Source organism: Chrysoperla carnea, chromosome 3 (assembly GCF_905475395.1).
Source record: "Chrysoperla carnea chromosome 3, inChrCarn1.1, whole genome shotgun sequence".
Lineage (NCBI taxonomy): Eukaryota > Metazoa > Arthropoda > Insecta > Neuroptera > Chrysopidae > Chrysoperla > Chrysoperla carnea.
Genome location: NC_058339.1, coordinates 90,397,283 through 90,416,838, shown reverse-complemented (window position 1 = coordinate 90,416,838; position 19,556 = coordinate 90,397,283). Strand labels below are relative to the sequence as shown.

Below are 19,556 nucleotides of genomic sequence, written 5' to 3'. Positions count from 1 at the left end.
GTCAGTCCACAATCAGTTGAATCAGTAGTGAACAACCAGTTGTTGTGTATGGTGGCTCTGTTCTAGGTGACGTTGACGTAGTGACGACATAGTGCGGTGTTCAGAGTACCACCTAGGTCCTGGTGTTGTTGTGTACACACAAAACAAAGTTGAAGAAGACATGGCGTCATTTAAATACACCCATGCTGTTGTATGTCGAATACCATTATCATTGCGTACACGAGCTGAAATTGAGCTAGAAGAAGCAAAAAAACAGCATGAAGCATATGTACGAATATTACGTGAACTAGGTTTAGATGTGATCGAGCTACCACCGGACGAAACTCTACCAGAATGTGTTTTTGTTGAAGATGCAGCCGTTGTTTGTAATGGTATCGCACTTATTACGAGACCGGGAGCTGCACATCGAGCCAAGGAGGTACGTTTTGTGATTCATTTCTGTCATCAACCACAAAAATGACATAAACCGTTATGAGTTCTATGCAATTTGAATATTTCACTTTGTTGAGATAACTGAAAGAAGGAAATACAGTCAAAGTTGGTTATAGTGACATCGTTTTTAACGCCGAATCGGTTATTTCGACAGAGTGCCAGAGTTCTGGCTGAATCCAAATATAATTATCGTCTATGGACGTCTATCGCAACACTGGATAAAATGACATATCGGTTTTAAGTAACCAATTATCATTTAGAGAATTAGTCTTCTAAAACAACCAATATTTACGTTTTGAGCACTTATCACGTTTTGAGCACTAAACCGCATTCACTTTATTTTGAACTGAAGGTAGTACGAGCACCAAGGCAATTAAGATTTAGGGTTGAAATTATTTGTACCGTATTTTCAATTTTGATGATGAATTTTATTATAACTTCATGAATGTAGGCGAAAAATAAGAATAAAATTTTTCGATATCCGTCTTGGTTTTCGAAATATCGAAAGTTGAATAATCTAACAAAATTTTCAATCTAGTTTTGGAGAAATCTATGAAAACATATCATCCGTCTACCATTTTCCCATAAGACTTAAAATATACCTACTTTTGAAGTCATTTATTTATTTAAATAATCAGGTAACCAACCCTAAATTTTTCGGAATTGATTTAGACTTAGTCCAATTTCATATTAAAAAAATCAAGCTTTTTATTTAAAATTGCCTTGGCGCTCGTACATCCTTGAGTGTTAGCCTGTTGAGGTCGATAATTCTAAATAGTTGAATGTATTAAGTGTAGTAAGAAAAAAAAGGCCACGTCGTCAAAAAATAAACTGCAACACCAAAACTTGTTGTCTTTTGGTGACCGAGCTATCATTTTTTCTTCGGAGATCCTAGTAACACAATAATTCCTGCTTACTACCCGTACCTTTTAATATTAGGTTAAATGATACCCTTTCAAAATTTTCTCCCCAAAACAGGATAGCGTATCGGAGGTTGAAGCTTTATAGTTAAGGCCTCTCTGGTTATAAAGTTCAAAATAAAGTAAGACTTGAAATTAAGTTGGAAAATACATTTCTGTTACCACAAAATTGATAAACCGTTATTAATTCGATTCAATTTGAGCTGCTTGCTTGCGGTTGAGCTAACTTAAAAAGGAAATAATATTTTGTTCTGGTATATAATTTCAATTAATAAAAAAACAGGGCTTTTTTATTTCTAAGAATTTTTGAGAATTATTTTGCGTGTTTACAATTATTTAAGAAACAGTGTGTTATTATAATGTTTGTCAAATAAAATGAATATACCGGAAGTAATTTTTATTATAAACAAATGAATGTCATAATCATCAGAGAAATGTCATTTACCTCGTACGATAAATATACAATTAAGAATAAGTTGTTCACACCATCTACTTTTCAGATAATAAATATTAATTTTAATTATTTTTATACCATGTATATATGAAATATACATAGTATATTAAGTTTAGTCCCAAGTTTGTAACGCTTACAAATAATGATGCTAGGAAAAAAATTTTGTCATAGGTGTTCACTAAATCACCTAATTAGTCCATTTCCGGTTGTCCGTCCGTCCGTCTGTGGACACGATAACTCAAAAACGAAAAAAGATATCGAGCTGAAATTTTTACAGCGTACTCACGACGTAAAAAGTGAGGTCAAGTTCGTAAATGAGCATCATAGGTCAATTGGGTCTTGGGTCCGTAGGACCCATCTTGTAAACCGTTAGAGATAGAACAAAAATTTAAATGTAAAAAATGTTTCTTATCAAAAATTAAACAACTTTTGTTTGGAACATTTTTTCGTAAACATCACTGTTTACCCGTGAGGGCGCCAATTAGGTGGAAATTTTATAATATGTACTATACTTGATTATCAGTTATGTATGTGTCACATGTTTCTGTGAGAAATGTGATAAAGAAATCAACACTGACTATGCATGGTATTTCAACAATTAACTCAGTCAATTGTTTGTTTTCACTTGTTTTGAATTATATTTGGGTTTAAAGTTTTATTTGGCATGGACTATAATATAAAAAATAAGAATCTAATTTAAAAATGTGCTATATCAATTTAAAACACTGCACTGCAACTGGAAAGAATTATGAATAAAAACTTTGTTGGTCACTTGTTTTAAAATATTTTATTTTTAAATATGACCCTGAATTTGTTTTTAAACTTTTAAAAATAATAATTTTCATTTTTTTTTCCTGAAATGGAACAGTTTTTATAAAAATTTTAATAGAGTATGTTGGAAGTACCATAAATGTATATGTTTACATTAAAAATTAAGACTTTTCTTTTAAAAGAATGAAAACCTAATTTCAAATTCGTTGAGTATGAATTTGGTTCATGTTTATGATTTGAAATAGGATTTAAACATGATATAAAAGGTTTGTTTTCACTTTGCTAAAAAAACTCATTCGTTAAAACAATGTAACGGTTATATACCGAAAACGGTGTGAGCTAATCTAAAAAATGTTAAGAGTTAAAAAGTGTTGAGAATGGTCTAAAATATAATGTATGGTTTTCAAATCGAATTGTTGACCAGAACTACAAATCAATAATGAATTTTCGGAAAACCCGTATTTTTTTTCAAACGCTTGTATATCGTAAACGGTGAAGTAAAGTAAAAAATGCCAAGAGTTAAGAAGTGTTTAGAATGGTCTAAAATATATCAAATGGTATTTTTTGAATCAAGTTTTTGACCAGAACCGCAAAATAATTTTTATTTTCGTCAATAATGACGTGCTTCTTTTTCAAACAATTATATATCGAAAACGGTGAGGTTTGGTGAAAATTGTCAAAAAATACTTATTCGTTGTGTGCGTAGTCATGGTAGGGACAATAAAATCGATGCCAGCGCTTCCAGTGAAAAATTTTGGAGTTAAAGGGGGCTGTTATGACTAATTTGCAATTCTTTACATGTTAATGTTATAGAAATGTCAAATTAAAATTATTGAAAAACACGAATTAATTAAACTTAATGTATTACAAATTGTGAAAATAAGAAATCAAATTGAACAAATATTGTTTTTCAAATGTAAATCATAATTATTTATTTAAATTTGTGAGACAATAAAATTAAATTTTAAATGTAAGTCTTAAATGCAATCCATACAATTATATATGCATCCATACAATTCTATAATTAAAGTAGTGTATCGTTACCATGGAAGCGAAACTCACGCACGGAGCGAATAACTTCTTCGTTTTATAATCAATTTTAATTTCCCTTTAAAAAATTGGTCATGGTATCAATAATAGTTTTACATTTTTATGGGTAATATGACAAATTCGACATCAGGTAACTACCGTATTCAACAACCTCAAAATATAAATGGTTGAGAGATAAAACAGACTTTGTTATACATATGCATAATGTTTACTTTCCATTATGTAGGTCAATCTTATTTAGTGTCAGGTGCCCCCGTGCCCCAATACTCAACTACAACGTTCGCTGGTGCGTACATGTACTAAAAAACAGCTAACAATGTTCTTATTCCCCGTTCAATTAACTAATAACTGCTAGGGATTAGACTTTATATCTATTCTGTTTAACTGCTTTTTCTCATGGGAGAGATTTGATTATATATTCAACTACATACTTTCCTTATACATTCAATCTCAAATAATTTTCAGCATGACGTCATAATGTCACTAAGAGAAAAAACGTTCTGATAATAAGACGTAGTAAAATTTACTTTCTAAAACTTTGCTGATTGAAAAAATTTCAATTTCATAATATTGAAAAAATTTCAATTTCATAATATTCTTCTCTTATAGACAGTGTTAATGCGCAGTGGTTTGTTTTTTTTTACGTCACGTAAATAACAAAAGATATTCACTTTTAAATAGACACACACACAACTGATATTCCTATATTAATACATACTATAAAATTTGCACCTAATTAACGCCCTCGTGGATAAACAGTGATGTTTACAAAAAAATGTTTCAAACAAAAGTTTTTTATTTTTTTATAAGGAACATTTTTTACATTTAAACTTTTGTTCTATCTTTAACGGTTTACAAGATGGGTCCTACGGACCCAAGACCCAATTGACCTATGATGCTCATTTACGAACTTGACCTCACTTTTTACGTCCTGAGTATGCTGTTAAAATTTCAGCTCGATATCTTTTTTCGTTTTTGAGTTATCGTGTCCACAGACGGACGGACGGACAACCGGAAATGGATTAATTAGGTGATTCTATGAACACCTATACCAAAATTTTTTTCGTAGCATCAATATTTTTAAGCGTTACAAACTTGGGACGAAATTTAATATACTATGTATATTTCATATATACATGGTATAAAAATAACTTTATGAATGTAGACGAAAAATAAATTATAAATTTTTCCGATATCTGTCTTTGTTTTCGAAATACCGAAAGATAAATAATTAAACAAAATTTTCAGTTTTCGATATTTTTAAAATTACTCCATGGAGCTATTGGTTATGTACTGATAATGGAATTTTAAACAAATTTCTTCAATTGTTCATCGATTCTACCTAATAGATGTCAAAAATTAGCATCGTTAAGAGTAAAAATTTTTGAATTTTATCAAAAAATATTTTTGTATTTTTAGTTTTAACCAAAAAAGTACTCTTGTGGTTTTTTCTCTAGACGTTTAGTTTTCGAGATAAAAATTCTTTAAAATTTAAAAATCTCTCTTAGGGAATATCTCACTTAGCTAACGCAGCTCTTGCGCTACGAATTTGTTTACATAGTACTAAGAATTAGCATAAATGGAAAGTAGGTTTTTATTTAGGAAGAAAAGGATGAACAACTTAAACGCATATTGTTATTACATTAAAATTGATTTATATAAGACAAGATAAGGGTAAGTCCGACAAAGGGGTTCGGTTTAATTGTAAGTCAACTATGCGGTGAATATTTGAAAGATAGTCAGTTTCTATTGAGATCTAAATATTCATTTTGGTAAGAGAAAATAAAATAATATTATAATGGTTTGACTTTTTATTAGTTTATACAGAGTGTAATAAAAATCACGTACCCATTTAATATTTTTATAACTTTCTACAATTAATTTTTATTTGATATCTTTTTCAGCTTGATATCTTTTTTTGTTTTTGAGTTATCGTGTTGACGGACAGACAACCGAAAATGGACTAATTAGGTGATTTTATGAACACCTATACCAAAATTTTGTTCGTAGCATCAATATTTTTAAGCGTTACAAACTTGGGACTAAACTTAGTATACCTTGCATATCAATACATAGTATAAAACAAAGTCGCTTTCTCTGTCCCTATGTCCCTTTGTATGCTTAAATCTTTGAAACTACGCAACGGATTTTGATGCGGTTGTAATTTACGTTGAAACCCCTGTTGTGGAATATAATATTGTAATTATAGATAACAAAAAGTTTCTATTTAGAAAACAAATGTGAAATATGGTTTTTCATGTGAAAAATAACTCAGGAAAGTCATCAAAAAACTGTATGTGTGTATTGTTTTCAAAGAAAATGAATGCTTTTCTTTATACAATATCCATAAGTATGTATTTATGTATGCGTTAGTTACTGCTGACTATTGTGAGTCGTACACTCGTATCAAACAAAAGGTCGTAAATTATACAGAGTACAAACAGACACATAGACATGACGTAATCACTTGAATATACCGGGTTGAGCTTAACAGAAATTCAAGTTAATTTTTATACCATGTATATATGAAATATACATAGTATATTAAGTTTAGTCCCAAGTTTGTAACGTTTAAAAATAATGATGCTAGGAAAAAAATTTTGTCATAGGTGTTCACTAAATCATCTAATTAGTCCATTTCCGGTTGTCCGTCCGTCCGTCCGTCTGTGGACACGATAACTCAAAAACGAAAAAAGATATCGAGCTGAAATTTTTACAGCGTACTCAGGACGTAAAAAGTGAGGTCAAGTTCGTAAATGAGCATCATAGGTCAATTGGGTCTTGGGTCCGTAGGACCCATCTTATAAACCGTTAGAGATAGAACAAAAGTTTAAATGTAAAAAATGTTATTCTCTTCCTACAATATTGTAAAATAGTTTTGAATTTTATGAACGGAAAAAGTATATAAGCTAGTAGTAAAAAATATACAGGGTGTTCTATAATTGACTGCAGAACTCTTGGCTTCCGAAATAAGCTTATAAAGACGAACGAAAAAGTTATTTCCTAAATTTTGATCTGAGTCCTAATTTCCGAAATAATTCGCCAAATTTATCCAATGACAGACCACTTAGAAATATATAAGGATGTCTTTATCATGACTGGATAGGGTTTATTCAAAATTTAAAAAAGTGAGATATATAATTTTTCAGCCCTCTTTCCATAAAGCGTGCAGAACGCTTAAGGGGCGTAGTTGCTGTAAAATTCTCTTATTGGAGCCGAAAGTTTTCAATTTAAACCAAAAACGGTTTCCATAATAATGATTTATAATTTTGATATAATTATTTCTAGATTATTTTGTAAGGCGTAATGCCTTCTCATAAGAAAAAGAATGAATCCTGTTTTATGCTATGACTTTTTGATGTTTTTAAAATTACACATATTTTACATTTATTGAATTTCATTTGGAATAAATTACGGAAACAAAAATAACGATTTTTAAATTTTTTTAGACTATAATCTCCCCTTAGAGACGGGGTAATTACATGAACTCAACACATTGTTTTGATATTCTATTTCTACCAGTCATGTCGATTTAAAATGTATGCATGTTTTGATTCTAATCTTTATGGTATTTTTTTTACAATTCAATTCGAAACAAGTACGTAACCACGGGGAGGATTCATAAGGAATATAATTTATTCCTCCCAAATAATATAAATAATGTTATTGATAACTGGGAGTTGCAATTCATACTAATTAAAACGGGAAATGGGTCTAATACCCATTTCCAGTAGCTCTAATTAATAATAATTCATACTATTTAAAACAGCAAATGAACCATTTTCCAATAGTTCTAATTTAAACTATCAGATGGCAATATTTGTACTTGCCATTTTTAAAGACCAATCAAAATATTCAAATCAAATAAATCCCGCCAACTGACGAAAATAGTTCATACTAATTAAAACAGGAAGGAGACTCGTTATCAGTAGTTCTAATGTAGACTATCAGATGGCAATACTTGTGCTACCATTTTAAAAGACTAATCAAAATATTCAATTAAAATTAGATAAATTCCGCCAACTGACGATACCAATTCGCACTAATTAAAACAGGAAGTGGACCCATTTTCAGTAGTTATAATAAAGACCACCAGATTACTTACCATTGATCAATACTTTTCAAAATTATGGAGGTATTATAAGTTTAGTCTCATTGTGAGTGAAATTTTCATACAGGTGTCATTCAAAACTATAATTAAAAACCCATTTTTTTAAATCGTAATATTATAGAAGACAGAAATTACGCATTTTTCCAAAACTTGTATGATTAAATAGTTATTACGTAGGGTATATGTAGTTTCGATAAAGCCTCACTTAAAATGATTTCTAGCCACGGTACTGGTTTAGTTATTTTTAAATGCAAAATGCACTAGGGTTTTGTACACTGAAATATTTAAAATTAATACAAAAAACATTGCATACCATAAATTATTGAATTCGAAATGCAGGTGTGTTTACCCCTAGTAAATCTCTCTTTTTTTTTTTTAAGGCAGAACGATCACGATTGTTACAAAAAGATTACGGGTCGAAAAAGAAATTCATTTGAATAATTTCTCGTATTACTTTGTGTGTGAGAGTGGTTATCTTTCTTTACTTACATGGCGTAAAAAAAAAAAAACGCCTGCGTAATCAACATTGTCTATACATGCTATTTCAACAAATAACTCAGTCAATTGTTTATTTTCACTTGATTTTAATTAACTTAACCCATTTATTCATTTTTAGGCACGAAAAATAACTCTTGAAACTTAAAATTTTTTAACTATTTTCATTAATTAAAGAAAAACTGTTTATTTTTCAACAGCTCCGAAAACAAATTCGTAATCTTTGTAAAAAATCCTTTGATTTTTTACCTGGCGTTCTGGGAGCTTTTATAAGAAAAATTTTTAAAGTTCAATTTTTCTCACAAAAAATTTTTTTAAATCATAGTTTCCTATTATTATACAAATTTACAAGTAACCCTTAAGTATTAACCCTTGAGTGGAATGAGTTCATTTGTATTTCGCTGGGATTATCTGTTTTCTAACAACCAAAGTTTTTTTTGTGTATAAAAATAATATTCTACCTTGAATTACAAAAGTTATGATCCATTTTAAAATTTGTTTTATGTTAGAAAATAATTTTGATGATGTAATTCTGTTTGTGAACTATTAATATTTTTTAAATTACATCACACGAACAAGGGCAGAGACAAAACTAGAGGTAACTAACTAACAAAGCAGTCATTGCATCGTTTTGTACTGCAACCGTTATGTTATATAAAAATATCATAATTTATTTTTAGATATTTTTGATTTTATTAATTTATTAAATTTCAACGCTTTTAATTAATTAATTAACTACACATGTTTATCCGCTCTATAGGTGACTAATGATATTTATTTTTACGGCGGTATACTCTTTGAAAATTCACTACTGGAATTGTCAAAAGAGTGAGAACCACGTCTCAAAGTAGATTGACAAGGATAATAAATGCCGAGGCCTGGTCATAATACGCATGTCTTAATATACAATTTATTGACATTTCAAGAATAAAAAAAAAAAAAAATTGTAAAAAAAAACAAGTGAAAACAAACAATTGACTGAGTTAATTGTTGAAATACCATGCATAGTCAGTGTTGATTTCTTTATCACATAACACATACAAACATGTGACACATACATAACTGATAATCAATTATAGTACATACTATAAAATTTCCGCCTAATTGGTGCCCTCACGGGTAAACAGTGATGTTTACGAAAAAATGTTTCAAACAAAAGTTGTTTAATTCTTGATAAGGAAAACAACAAAATCTAAAACTTTTGTTCTATCTCTAACGGTTTACAAGATGGGTCCTACGGACTCAAGACCCAATTGACCTATGATGCTCATTTACGAACTTGACCTCACTTTTTACGTCCTGAGTACGCTGTACAAATTTCAGCTCGATATCTTTTTTCGTTTTTGAGTTATCGTGTCCACAGACGGACGGACGGACAACCGGAAATGGACTAATTAGGTGATTTCATGAACACCTATGACAAAATTTTTTTCCTAGCATCATTATTTTTAAGCGTTACAAACTTGGTACTAAACTTAATATACTATGTATATTTCATATATACATGGTATAAAAATTCGTCGAGGTCGGTGAAGTTGTGCTACAAACTAAACGGTACACTCTGGTTGACATGATTCCAGTCTTTAGGAATACAGAAACGATCGCTTAAGTTTCCCTTATAATTCTTCGTAAATTTTATCCCAAACTGTGTTCCTTCCGCAACAATCGATTTATAACTTTTGTTGAGGATCGCACTCTTATTATTTAATATATAACCTTCACTAATTATTGGGTGGCTTTTACACTGAATAATATTAATTAGATTTAAAGTAAGAATTTAAATTATTAAACAGGTCAATGCTATTTAAATTATGAATAAAAATATTGTTTATTTTCTCATTTATTAGTTTAGTGCAGACGCTGGCAGGGGTTCAGTGGATACTGGAAGATTTATTTAAGATACATTATGGGGCAGAGAAGTATGCGATTTTGAAACACTCTAAAAAAAAATTCCTTTTTAAGGTAGTACTATCGGTAATAGACTTTGCATTCAGAATTTAATGAAACTTGGCATAGTTGTCCATTATTATATCATAATTAACCAGTTAAATTTTAGGGGCCTTCAGAGAACTGAAAATCTGAACGTCCAGTTTTGTGAAATAAAATAAAATCTGTGATTTCCCATAAGGATCAATGTTAAAATATCTTTTTTTCAGTTCTCTGAAGGCCCCTAAAAATTTAACTGGTTAATTATGATATAATATTGGACAACTATCAAGTTTCATTAATTTCAACCAAGTTTCATTAAATTCTGAATGCAAAGTCTATTACCGATAGTACTACCTTAAGCAAGTTAAGTTAATGTTTGGCAATATTTTCTAACGTTTGTGCGGCCGTTATGGAAATTATTTCGCAACCGACAGAAATTTTTTTTCAATTTTTACTCACTTTATACTGTTTTACAGCAGTTTTCGAGAATTCTCCCACCGTCATACTTAAGTTTATTCGGTTAGGATCCACTTGTTTCCTGTTTACTGCAACTCCACCCCCTTCAAAACCGCCATAAAGATTTGCGTGTCACTATTTTTCCCGGTTTATACAAAATGAATGCTTTTCCCCCCAGATTTCTACACTCCTCTTTATTTCGATAATGGCCGTTCTGCCATATATATGTCTAGAAAGAAAATGCTTCAGATCGATTCAACAGCTTATTTACCAAGCGGCAGAAAGGTAGAGTTCATGGACTTTTTGGCACACCATATCCTGGACTAGGTCAATGGAATGAAAAACGTAAAAAAAATTTACTCAAGCGAAATATCATTTTCTATATTGTTGATCCGTCCCGTATAAATGATTAAAATTTATTGGAGACATTTCCAATAGGATACGATTTTTGGTGGGTTCAAACTTACCGAGTCATTTTCCAACGCCTGCAGTAATTCCTATTCCAGTTTTTAAATGCAAATAACTTATTTAAAATTTATGAATTATATGTTTTTACTCTCAATGTTAATTTATAAAAAATGATAATTATTTGCAATGACATAATTATTACTAAAAAAACGTTCAAATATCTTTAGAATGACTGACATGTTCTTCGTACTAAACTTAATATTTCACGCACAACGCAAACATAGTGTGCAGTAAACTGACTGAGTTTTAATTTAATTTGAAAAAAGAGGTCATCTTCTAAAATATAGGGTAGAAATTAAAAAATGTCAATATGCAAGGAAATTAAATGAATCTTCACATAAATTGTGTTTGAGACAGACTAAATATTTATGTGCCAAAACTTTTTATCAGAATCATAAATACTTCTAAGGTTTTTTTTGCAATTTTCTTAAAGAATTCTTTGAAAAAATTGGTAAAAAATTTCGAAGTATTGCATTCTAGCTACGAGTTATCCGACTATATTAACATTAGTTAACCTGCTTACTTTTTGAAGTGGACAGTTGCCCCGATTGCCCCTCTCTGTTTCAGGGGTTATTTATATCGATGGAATGATTAAATTTCGAAAAAATTATTTCACATTGTTTCATTGAAAAAATTGTTAAAACAGGGAATTTTAATATTGAATTAATATTTTTCTTCAAGAAAAAATTTGATCAATAAAATCAATAGCAAGTTTTTTTTTTTCAAAGAATTATTTTATGTTAGTTTTCAACGAATTCAAATGAATATTTATGTAAATAATTTTTTTTTTTTATATAATTTTATTTAACCTTGAATCTTTCAATTTTGAACGATTTTAAAATTTATACATCATGTTTATTAAAATATTTAAATTACTTTCTTTTTAATATTATCTATATAATCATATAACTGTACAAAAGTGCAATAATTCCCCATCCATATCCATATCCATATCCCTATATATTATAAATGTGAAAGTAAGGATGTTTGTTTGTTACGCTTTTACGCAAAAACTAATGGATGGATTTGAATGAAACTGAACAATAATGTAGCTCAAACATCAGAATAACACATTTGACATTTTACTGTTCCATCTATGATCATCATTTTGAACTATAAATTAAAGATTTCTGTTAAAATTTAAAATAGTAAATGTCAAACAATTCATGGTCAAATTTTCTGATATACTCAATGACTTATGACTATTTTACACTTAAAAAATTAAATTGTGCTTATGATTTAGATGTGTAAAACAATCCCTTTGAGTGTTATGGAAGAAGGGTAAATGAAACAAAGAGAGCTAAAGGCTATAAAGCGATGGCTGTTACTTTTAAGCCCAGCGAAACGGTGGGTATCAAGCTAGCCTCTTTATATTCCTAGACGGTAGCCATGTTTTTATATCACATACTATTAGTGAAATATGCTCTTAGAGGCCTTTCATTTGATACCAATCGTGTTTGTCTAAGAGTTTTTCTTTATTTTTTTACCTTTTAAATTTTATATGGTTTTATATATTCCAGAAAAATCATAAAAATATGAATATTTTAAAATAAAATAAAATTTTTATTTTACAACCAAATGTCTTCAGAAAATCAATTTTTATAAAGCGTAAAACGAACGAAAAATTGATGGAAGCAAAATCTATAAATAATGTCTAATAAAAACGACAGATGTATAATCAACCTGTCAATAATAAATTAATATTTTCAATAGAAACTAATGAATGTTAATCGATTAAATAATTAAATTTAATAATAAAACGGAAATAGTTTATTACCCGTAATAATTTAACTAATATAAAAATTTGCAATAATAATAGATTATTGTCTATTATTGGCATAAATGTCTAAACTTTTTAGATTGCTAACATGACTATATTAAGTAGGCTGAATTTTGCTAGGGGATATAAACACGTTACAAAAAGTTTCATTAAAATCGGTGCTGTTTACCAACATTTCCAATGCATCCTGACTAATTAATTGTACTAATTTTCGATTTTCCTAGCAACATTTAGTATTAAAATATTGATAGAATTTTCCATTACGAGCAAAACGTTTTCGATTTTTTTTTATAAATCTATTAATGGTTATTTTAGCGTGACAGTTTTTGGCTAAGAAAGGCAATCGGCGTGGTAAGTTTATATAAACAAATGCGATTATTTCGTAATTTCCGGTTCTAATAATTAAATTACGCGAGCCATAATCGTTTAAAATTTCTAAAATGCCTTTATTAATTCTGATTTATTTTTATTAGATCGATTACTCTAGAAAATTCAAAAACCAAATTTTTGACTGTAAAAGATATGTAATATAGGAAGATCGGGGATAATTAGGATATTTTAAAAGTTGTAATTTGTGGGAATGCTGGTTGGCGATTTAAATTGAATACTAACATCAATGTATAAAATGTTTGAAATGGATAATAATGTCCGGAAATAATTCTTTATTTAAGTTCGTTATATAAATAATAAGACTAGACCAAGCCTTTTATGGTTAAATTATTATTTTTTCTATTCAACTAAGAGACTATTTGTTATTTAATATTGTCAATTGTAAGTTTGTCACATGACTTAAGTTTAGTAAGTGTTGACACGAATACCGACAGCGACCAGACCGACTAGACTCACTCACTTACATGCATTCAAAGAAGAACTCAACTGAAATAATTTTAATTTGTTTTTAGTCACGTAGAAAATTCTTTTATCAACACTTAATTATTCACTTTTTATTTTTTTTTAATGCGACGTAAAACTAGTTGAAAAATCAAATCATAATATTTTTATCTCTATAGTATTTTGTCCCGAAATAGATTTCCAACTTAAGGTGCTCGGCTCTCCCGTTTTTTAAAATATGCATATTAACATACTTTGGCATTCAACTCGACTTAAGTGTCAAGGCATGCTTAGTACACTTATAATAAATATGATAAGAAGCTTTAAAATGACCCGCTTTGCTCTCAAGGTGGTTCCTTAAACCCTGTAGCGACCTTCATCCTTGACTCCGTGTCACAGAAAAAAACCTTGAATTGTTATGTCTACAAAAAAATTCCTCCTCCCCCCCCCCCAAATCTCCATCCATAATTAAGAGGAGGGGTCGAAAAAAATGTTATCGAATAACCTCATTAGTTAAAAGAAATTTCCCACCAAATACAAAAAGCCCACATCTCTCTAGTATATATAGAAGAAAAGGTATAGTTTAGGGGTGATTTTCCGAGGAGTTGCGATGTGATTAGTGAAATTTTTCCAAGTATTCTGAGAATTTGACTTTATTTCTGGTCGACTTTGGGGTAGTTTTTCCAATTTTTTGGGAGGATCGAATGCCGAAAATTGAATTTTTTATTACATAACTGTAATGATATGATAGATAAAAAAAGATTAAAATTCTATATACCAAATTTATATGGACTGAGTGATATTTTCTAAAAGTGGATACAAACACTTTTAACCACTGTTTTAAAAAATAATTTGACATTTTTTTCTTATTTCTAGGTAGAAACAATTCGAGCCGTTTTAAAAAAAGAATTAAACCTTCCAATTGTTGAAATATCAGACCAATCAGCGAAATTAGATGGCGGTGATGTCCTATTTACAGGTAAATAGAAAATATTTGCCTAACCAAAAATTTCCGCATATCAAATTAATCATTGTCTTGTGTTGTTTTAAAAGGGCGAGAATTTTTTGTTGGTCTATCAGAATGGACAAATGAGGCAGGCGCACGGGCAGTTGCCGCCGCATTTCCTGAATATCCATGTACACCTGTTAAGGTAATGTCAAATTCCACTTGCACTCGTAAACGAGACTCTTCTTCTAATACTTCTTCCCCATTACTCGGCCGTATAAAGGTGAGAACCATTTTATTTAAAATATGAAATGGTCTCGAGTAACTCTTTGGACATGCTCAAACACACCTACACACACTTTATTCTAGTTTTATTTTGCAGTAATCTTTTACTTTTTTTTTTACCTTTTTGACACATAAAATTGCTTCGAAGTCATTTGTATATATTTATGAGTATGATAATTAAGCTAAAGCTTTTGAAATCAGCTTTATAACGTTCCCACCGAACCCAAAAAAATGAAATATTGGTAACAACTAAATACAGTGAACACACGATTTTTAGTCAACTCTTCTCACGAAACTATTTATTTGGAAATTTTAACAAATGTTTGATAATTAATTATAAAAAATCTATCTATGGGCTATAAAATATCGATAAATAGTTGGGTAAATCTAACGGATTTTGATAGCCAATTCGGCAAATTTTGAAAGAAGGCTAATTTTTTAATTAATCTTTTTCCAGAATTTCAACTCAATTCCTTCATTTTTCGAAAAGTTATCAGAGAAAGTTGTAAATATGAGGTTACTGCGGTTTTATTGAGTTTTTGAGGCTATTTTGTTTTGCTCCGAGGCAAAGTCGATGCAGAAATTCATAACAAACAATTCTTTTTTCTTTCAAAGAAGCAGAGATATTCAAAAAAACGTCACCAAAAAACAATGTAGAGATAAATTATCCCAAAACCGCGTGTAGCAGGTCGTGCGGGATAGGAAAAATCCTTCTCTCTGTTCTTTACAACAAATTTTAAAAAAAATAAGCCTTCTCTCAAAATTTTCCGGTATATAAAACTTAAACTAAAAAAATATCGTTCCTTTTAGAAAATCAGCAAAATCAAAAAAAACAAATTCAGAAATGATAAATTAAAGAAATGTCAATTTCCAAAACTTTCCAAATAAAAACTATCAAATTATTGAACTATATATTTTGAGTCCTGATTTACATGAAACAATCGGTTTATTCGAATTATTTACAACATTGTTCTATGAACTTTGAAAAAAAAATTATTTCTAAAAATAAATTGCAATTCAGGATTCAATTAAATAAATTTTTGTCAGCATATTAACTAAAATGTTGAAGAAACTGATTTGTACAGAACGGCCTGTAGACGTAGAGGTTCTATGGTGTAATGGTTAGCACTCTGGACTTTGAATCCAGCGATCCGAGTTCAAATCTCGGTAGAACCTAGTTGAATTTTTTAATCACAGTATTTAAAAAAAAAATAATTTTTGCATTAAAATATCATAATAAAAAAAAATTTTTTTTTTGCAAGTTAGCATGTGATAAGTCTTGAATATTTTTGAGCAACCAAGATTTATTTAATTAATAGAAATGTCCGTATTTAAGCAGATCAAATAGACCTGTTCACAAATTTTTTATGAAAAATTAAAATGTATCAGGTGTATCATGTAAACAAGTTATAAATGTTTTCCCCCTTTTATATTGCCCCGGAAAAAAAGTTGCGCACCATTAATTTATCAAAAACTTTAAATTAGAAAGTTGATTCTCATTAAAATTCTAACATTTTTTATTTAAAACATTTTTCGAAAATCGAAAAGTATGTTATTATTGCATTTAATCAAAACAAAACACGCTAGATACAAAAAAATGCTTTAAATGCCAAAATTTGTCAAGAGTAATAGAGGACATTCGTCTGTGTCCACGATTTCGATTTATAATTATCGATAAACTTTAAGCGTATTCGATAAATGTTTTAAATAAAAAATGTTAGTTTTTTTATGAGGATTAACTTTCTAATTTTAAGTGTTATTATATCTCTTGGCTATTCAAGAAACCCGAAGAACTAAGTCCAATCTGACGTCAGAATATGGTGTCCCCCCATCAAACTCTGAAACTTTTGTTTTGATCGATTAACTACAAAACGAGCTATTAGTCATTATAGATTAAAATGGTCCATCCTGTATATATTTCATTCAGGTTTAATCATTTTTCGCCGAGAAATAAAATTTTTTTTAAGTACGTCACTTTTTTTGCGTTTCAATAAATTTTTGAATTTATTGATTTTATATTTTGGGTAAAATATGAAATACAGGGCCTATTTCATAGTTGAAAATTTTAACGATAACTTGCATAAATCTCTTATACTAATGGACTATAATTTGTAATTGGTAACTGTAATACATGACACACCCGGTATAATGGAAATGGGAAACTAATGCTTGATGACATAAACTCTCAAGGCTGTTTAACTAGTAATGTTGGAATGTTAAATAGTTTTTTATCACAGTTTTGCACTTCAAATGTAGAAATATTATCTGAAAATAACTCATTCAGAGCTTGTAAAAGTCACAATGAAAATCTGTAACTCACGTTAAATATTTATAAAATGATTCTAAACAAAATTAATTTAGGGAATTTAAAATATAAGGTTATTTTAAAAAGTGTACTCATATGTATGGCTCGTATTTAAGAATTCATCTAAACTGTCTTCATTAAAAAGTTGTTCTGAACGGGCACTATAAATATAATTAAGAAGCTTTTTACTAGTGCTTCAAGGCGCGATGAAAATGATAAATAAGCATGTAAGGATGAAAGCTTTCAAATAGAAGGCATTTATAAAGTACCTACAATTGAATAGAAGAGTTTATGTCATCAAACAAGCTTAAAGCTTTTAACTATATTTTATGTAAGCCCATTAATATTAGTTAAAAAAATTGTTAAAAAATTTTATTATAAGTTTAAAAATAAGCCTTTTGATAATTGCTAAAGCTAAATGCTAAAATTATAGTCCTTATAAGCATCGATCACTTTTAATATACAACTTTGTATTTTGATGTGTACAGGTAACAGAACCCAGACATTTAAAAGCATACGTCAGTGTGGCTGGACCAGATATTTTATGTGTGGGAGAGAGTCGTGACGCACAAGAAGTATTAAAACGCATGGAACGTGAAGCGACATTTAATTATCAAACATTAACGGTACCAGAAGATCAAGCTGCAAATGTGCTTTATTTAAATGGAACGTTAATTCATAGATGTATAGAAGAAATACCTCAATCGTTTAAGGTAAAAATTTCTGACTTTTCTTGCAGTATTTATTTAAGCAGGCGTTTCTTTGGCGCTTTTTGTAGCCTAAACGGTTGAATACATTTTGATAAACAAGCGTGGATTCGAATAATTTTTTCGAGACAATAACATTAACTTCCATGCTCTTCGAACTTACTCGACATTAGAATTTCGATTTACTTGAAAGACACGAATAACTGGTTGATTTTCTAAGGTACTGACTGGAAAAAGTATAGTATTTTAGTTGATGCCAAAAAAGTGAAATTCTTGGCCAAAAATGTCTCGAAATGATCGGAAGAGGTGGCAGAATTAGTGTAATCCGATATCAGATTCGTAATAAGCGATCAAAAATACCTCCTAATGATAAATTTAAGCCAAAATAATCATTTAATAAAAATTTCGGGCTATATGTGCCCCCCGTTTGAGCCCTTTGCCCCCTATGACTAGGTTAAGTTGGCTGAATGTTACTTGGGGTGGGGTCCACGTTAACAACATAAACACGTACAAAAAGTTTCATTAAAATCGTTGCACTTTCCTAGCTTTTCCACGCATCTCGGCTTATTAACTGTACTACTAATAAATTAATTAATATATTATTTCGTTTTTCTAGGTATTCTCCGAAAAAATTGACTATCCACGAAGGTGTGTAGAATTGTCTCAACTAGCCAAAGCATCCAGTGGACTAACTTCATGTTGTTTACTTGTGAAACGTTCACGACATATTCGAAGTTTATAAATTAACGTAAATTTTATTTCGACAAATTAAGCAAAATAAAAAAAAATGTTTCTCTAGCCAAAAATAAATAAAAAAAATACGCGCGTGACGAAGAATGTTAAGTTTACAAATAGCTTTAAACAAATTTATTTTTATTTCTTGAATTAATGGCCAGTGTTTTTCATTACGATGTAAAAAATCGTAAAATCGAGCAGTGCTTTATTTTTCAGGGATAGTTAAACAAATGCTTTTTCAAAATTATTATGCTCAACCATTTATGGTCAAAATTATGTCCAAATTTTTGCTTGTTTATATATTTAGTTTAGGTCAGAGAATACAAAGAGCGATTTATCTCAAGGCAGATGGAAATTTTGTGCTCAAGAATTTCGTAAATTGTTAATTTAATCTATTTTTTTTACCGGTTTTGTGATGTTTTTATACCATGTATATATGAAATATACATAGTATATTAAGTTTAGTCCCAAGTTTGTAACTCTTAAAAATATTGATGAGACGAAAAAAATTTTGGTATAGGTAAATAGATCGGAAATCGATCCTAAATATCGTTTTTTTCGAAAATTACTCGGCCAAATAATTTTTTACGATTTTTTAGAATTTTTCTTAGGGGTACCCCTTGAAAAAATTGCAAAAATTTCAATACAAATTTATCGTCTCCAATTTCGATAAAACTCTGTATATAAGGTAATTTTGACCCAAAAAATACAAAAATCGGTTTCATTTAACGATTGGGCGAATAATTCTCGAGATAATACCGGAAATCGATCCGAAATATCGTTTTTTTCGAAAATTACTTGGCCAATCGCCAAATAATCTCGATTTTTGAATTTCTATAGTCAAAATTACCTTATAAACTGAGTTTCATCAAATTCCGAAA

General features: G+C 29.6%; 1 protein-coding gene and 1 non-coding gene across 2 annotated transcripts; both read left to right on the top strand.

Moving 5' to 3' along the window:
• The first annotated feature begins 29 nt into the window (after window positions 1-29).
• On the top strand, window positions 30-19,094 carry LOC123295347 (N(G),N(G)-dimethylarginine dimethylaminohydrolase 1). Its single transcript, XM_044876660.1, has 5 exons — window positions 30-418; window positions 14,574-14,676; window positions 14,751-14,848; window positions 17,722-17,946; window positions 18,557-19,094. Exons 1-5 carry the CDS (start codon window positions 161-163, stop codon window positions 18,680-18,682), a joined length of 810 nt encoding a protein of 269 aa, XP_044732595.1. The 5' UTR covers window positions 30-160; the 3' UTR covers window positions 18,683-19,094.
• Trnaq-uug lies at window positions 16,033-16,104 on the top strand. The gene has a single exon. It is a non-coding gene; the product is annotated as a tRNA-Gln (tRNA).
• Window positions 19,095-19,556: the final 462 nt, after the last annotated feature.

Excerpts from the sequence above, each read along its gene's own strand:
- LOC123295347 (XM_044876660.1), top strand. The coding sequence starts at position 161 with ATGGCGTCATTTAAATACACCCATGCTGTTGTATGTCGAATACCATTA. Across the intron at positions 419-14,573 it reads CTGCACATCGAGCCAAGGAG|GTAGAAACAATTCGAGCCGT; the intron begins GTACGTTTTGTG and ends TCTTATTTCTAG. Across the intron at positions 17,947-18,556 it reads AAATACCTCAATCGTTTAAG|GTATTCTCCGAAAAAATTGA; the intron begins GTAAAAATTTCT and ends TCGTTTTTCTAG.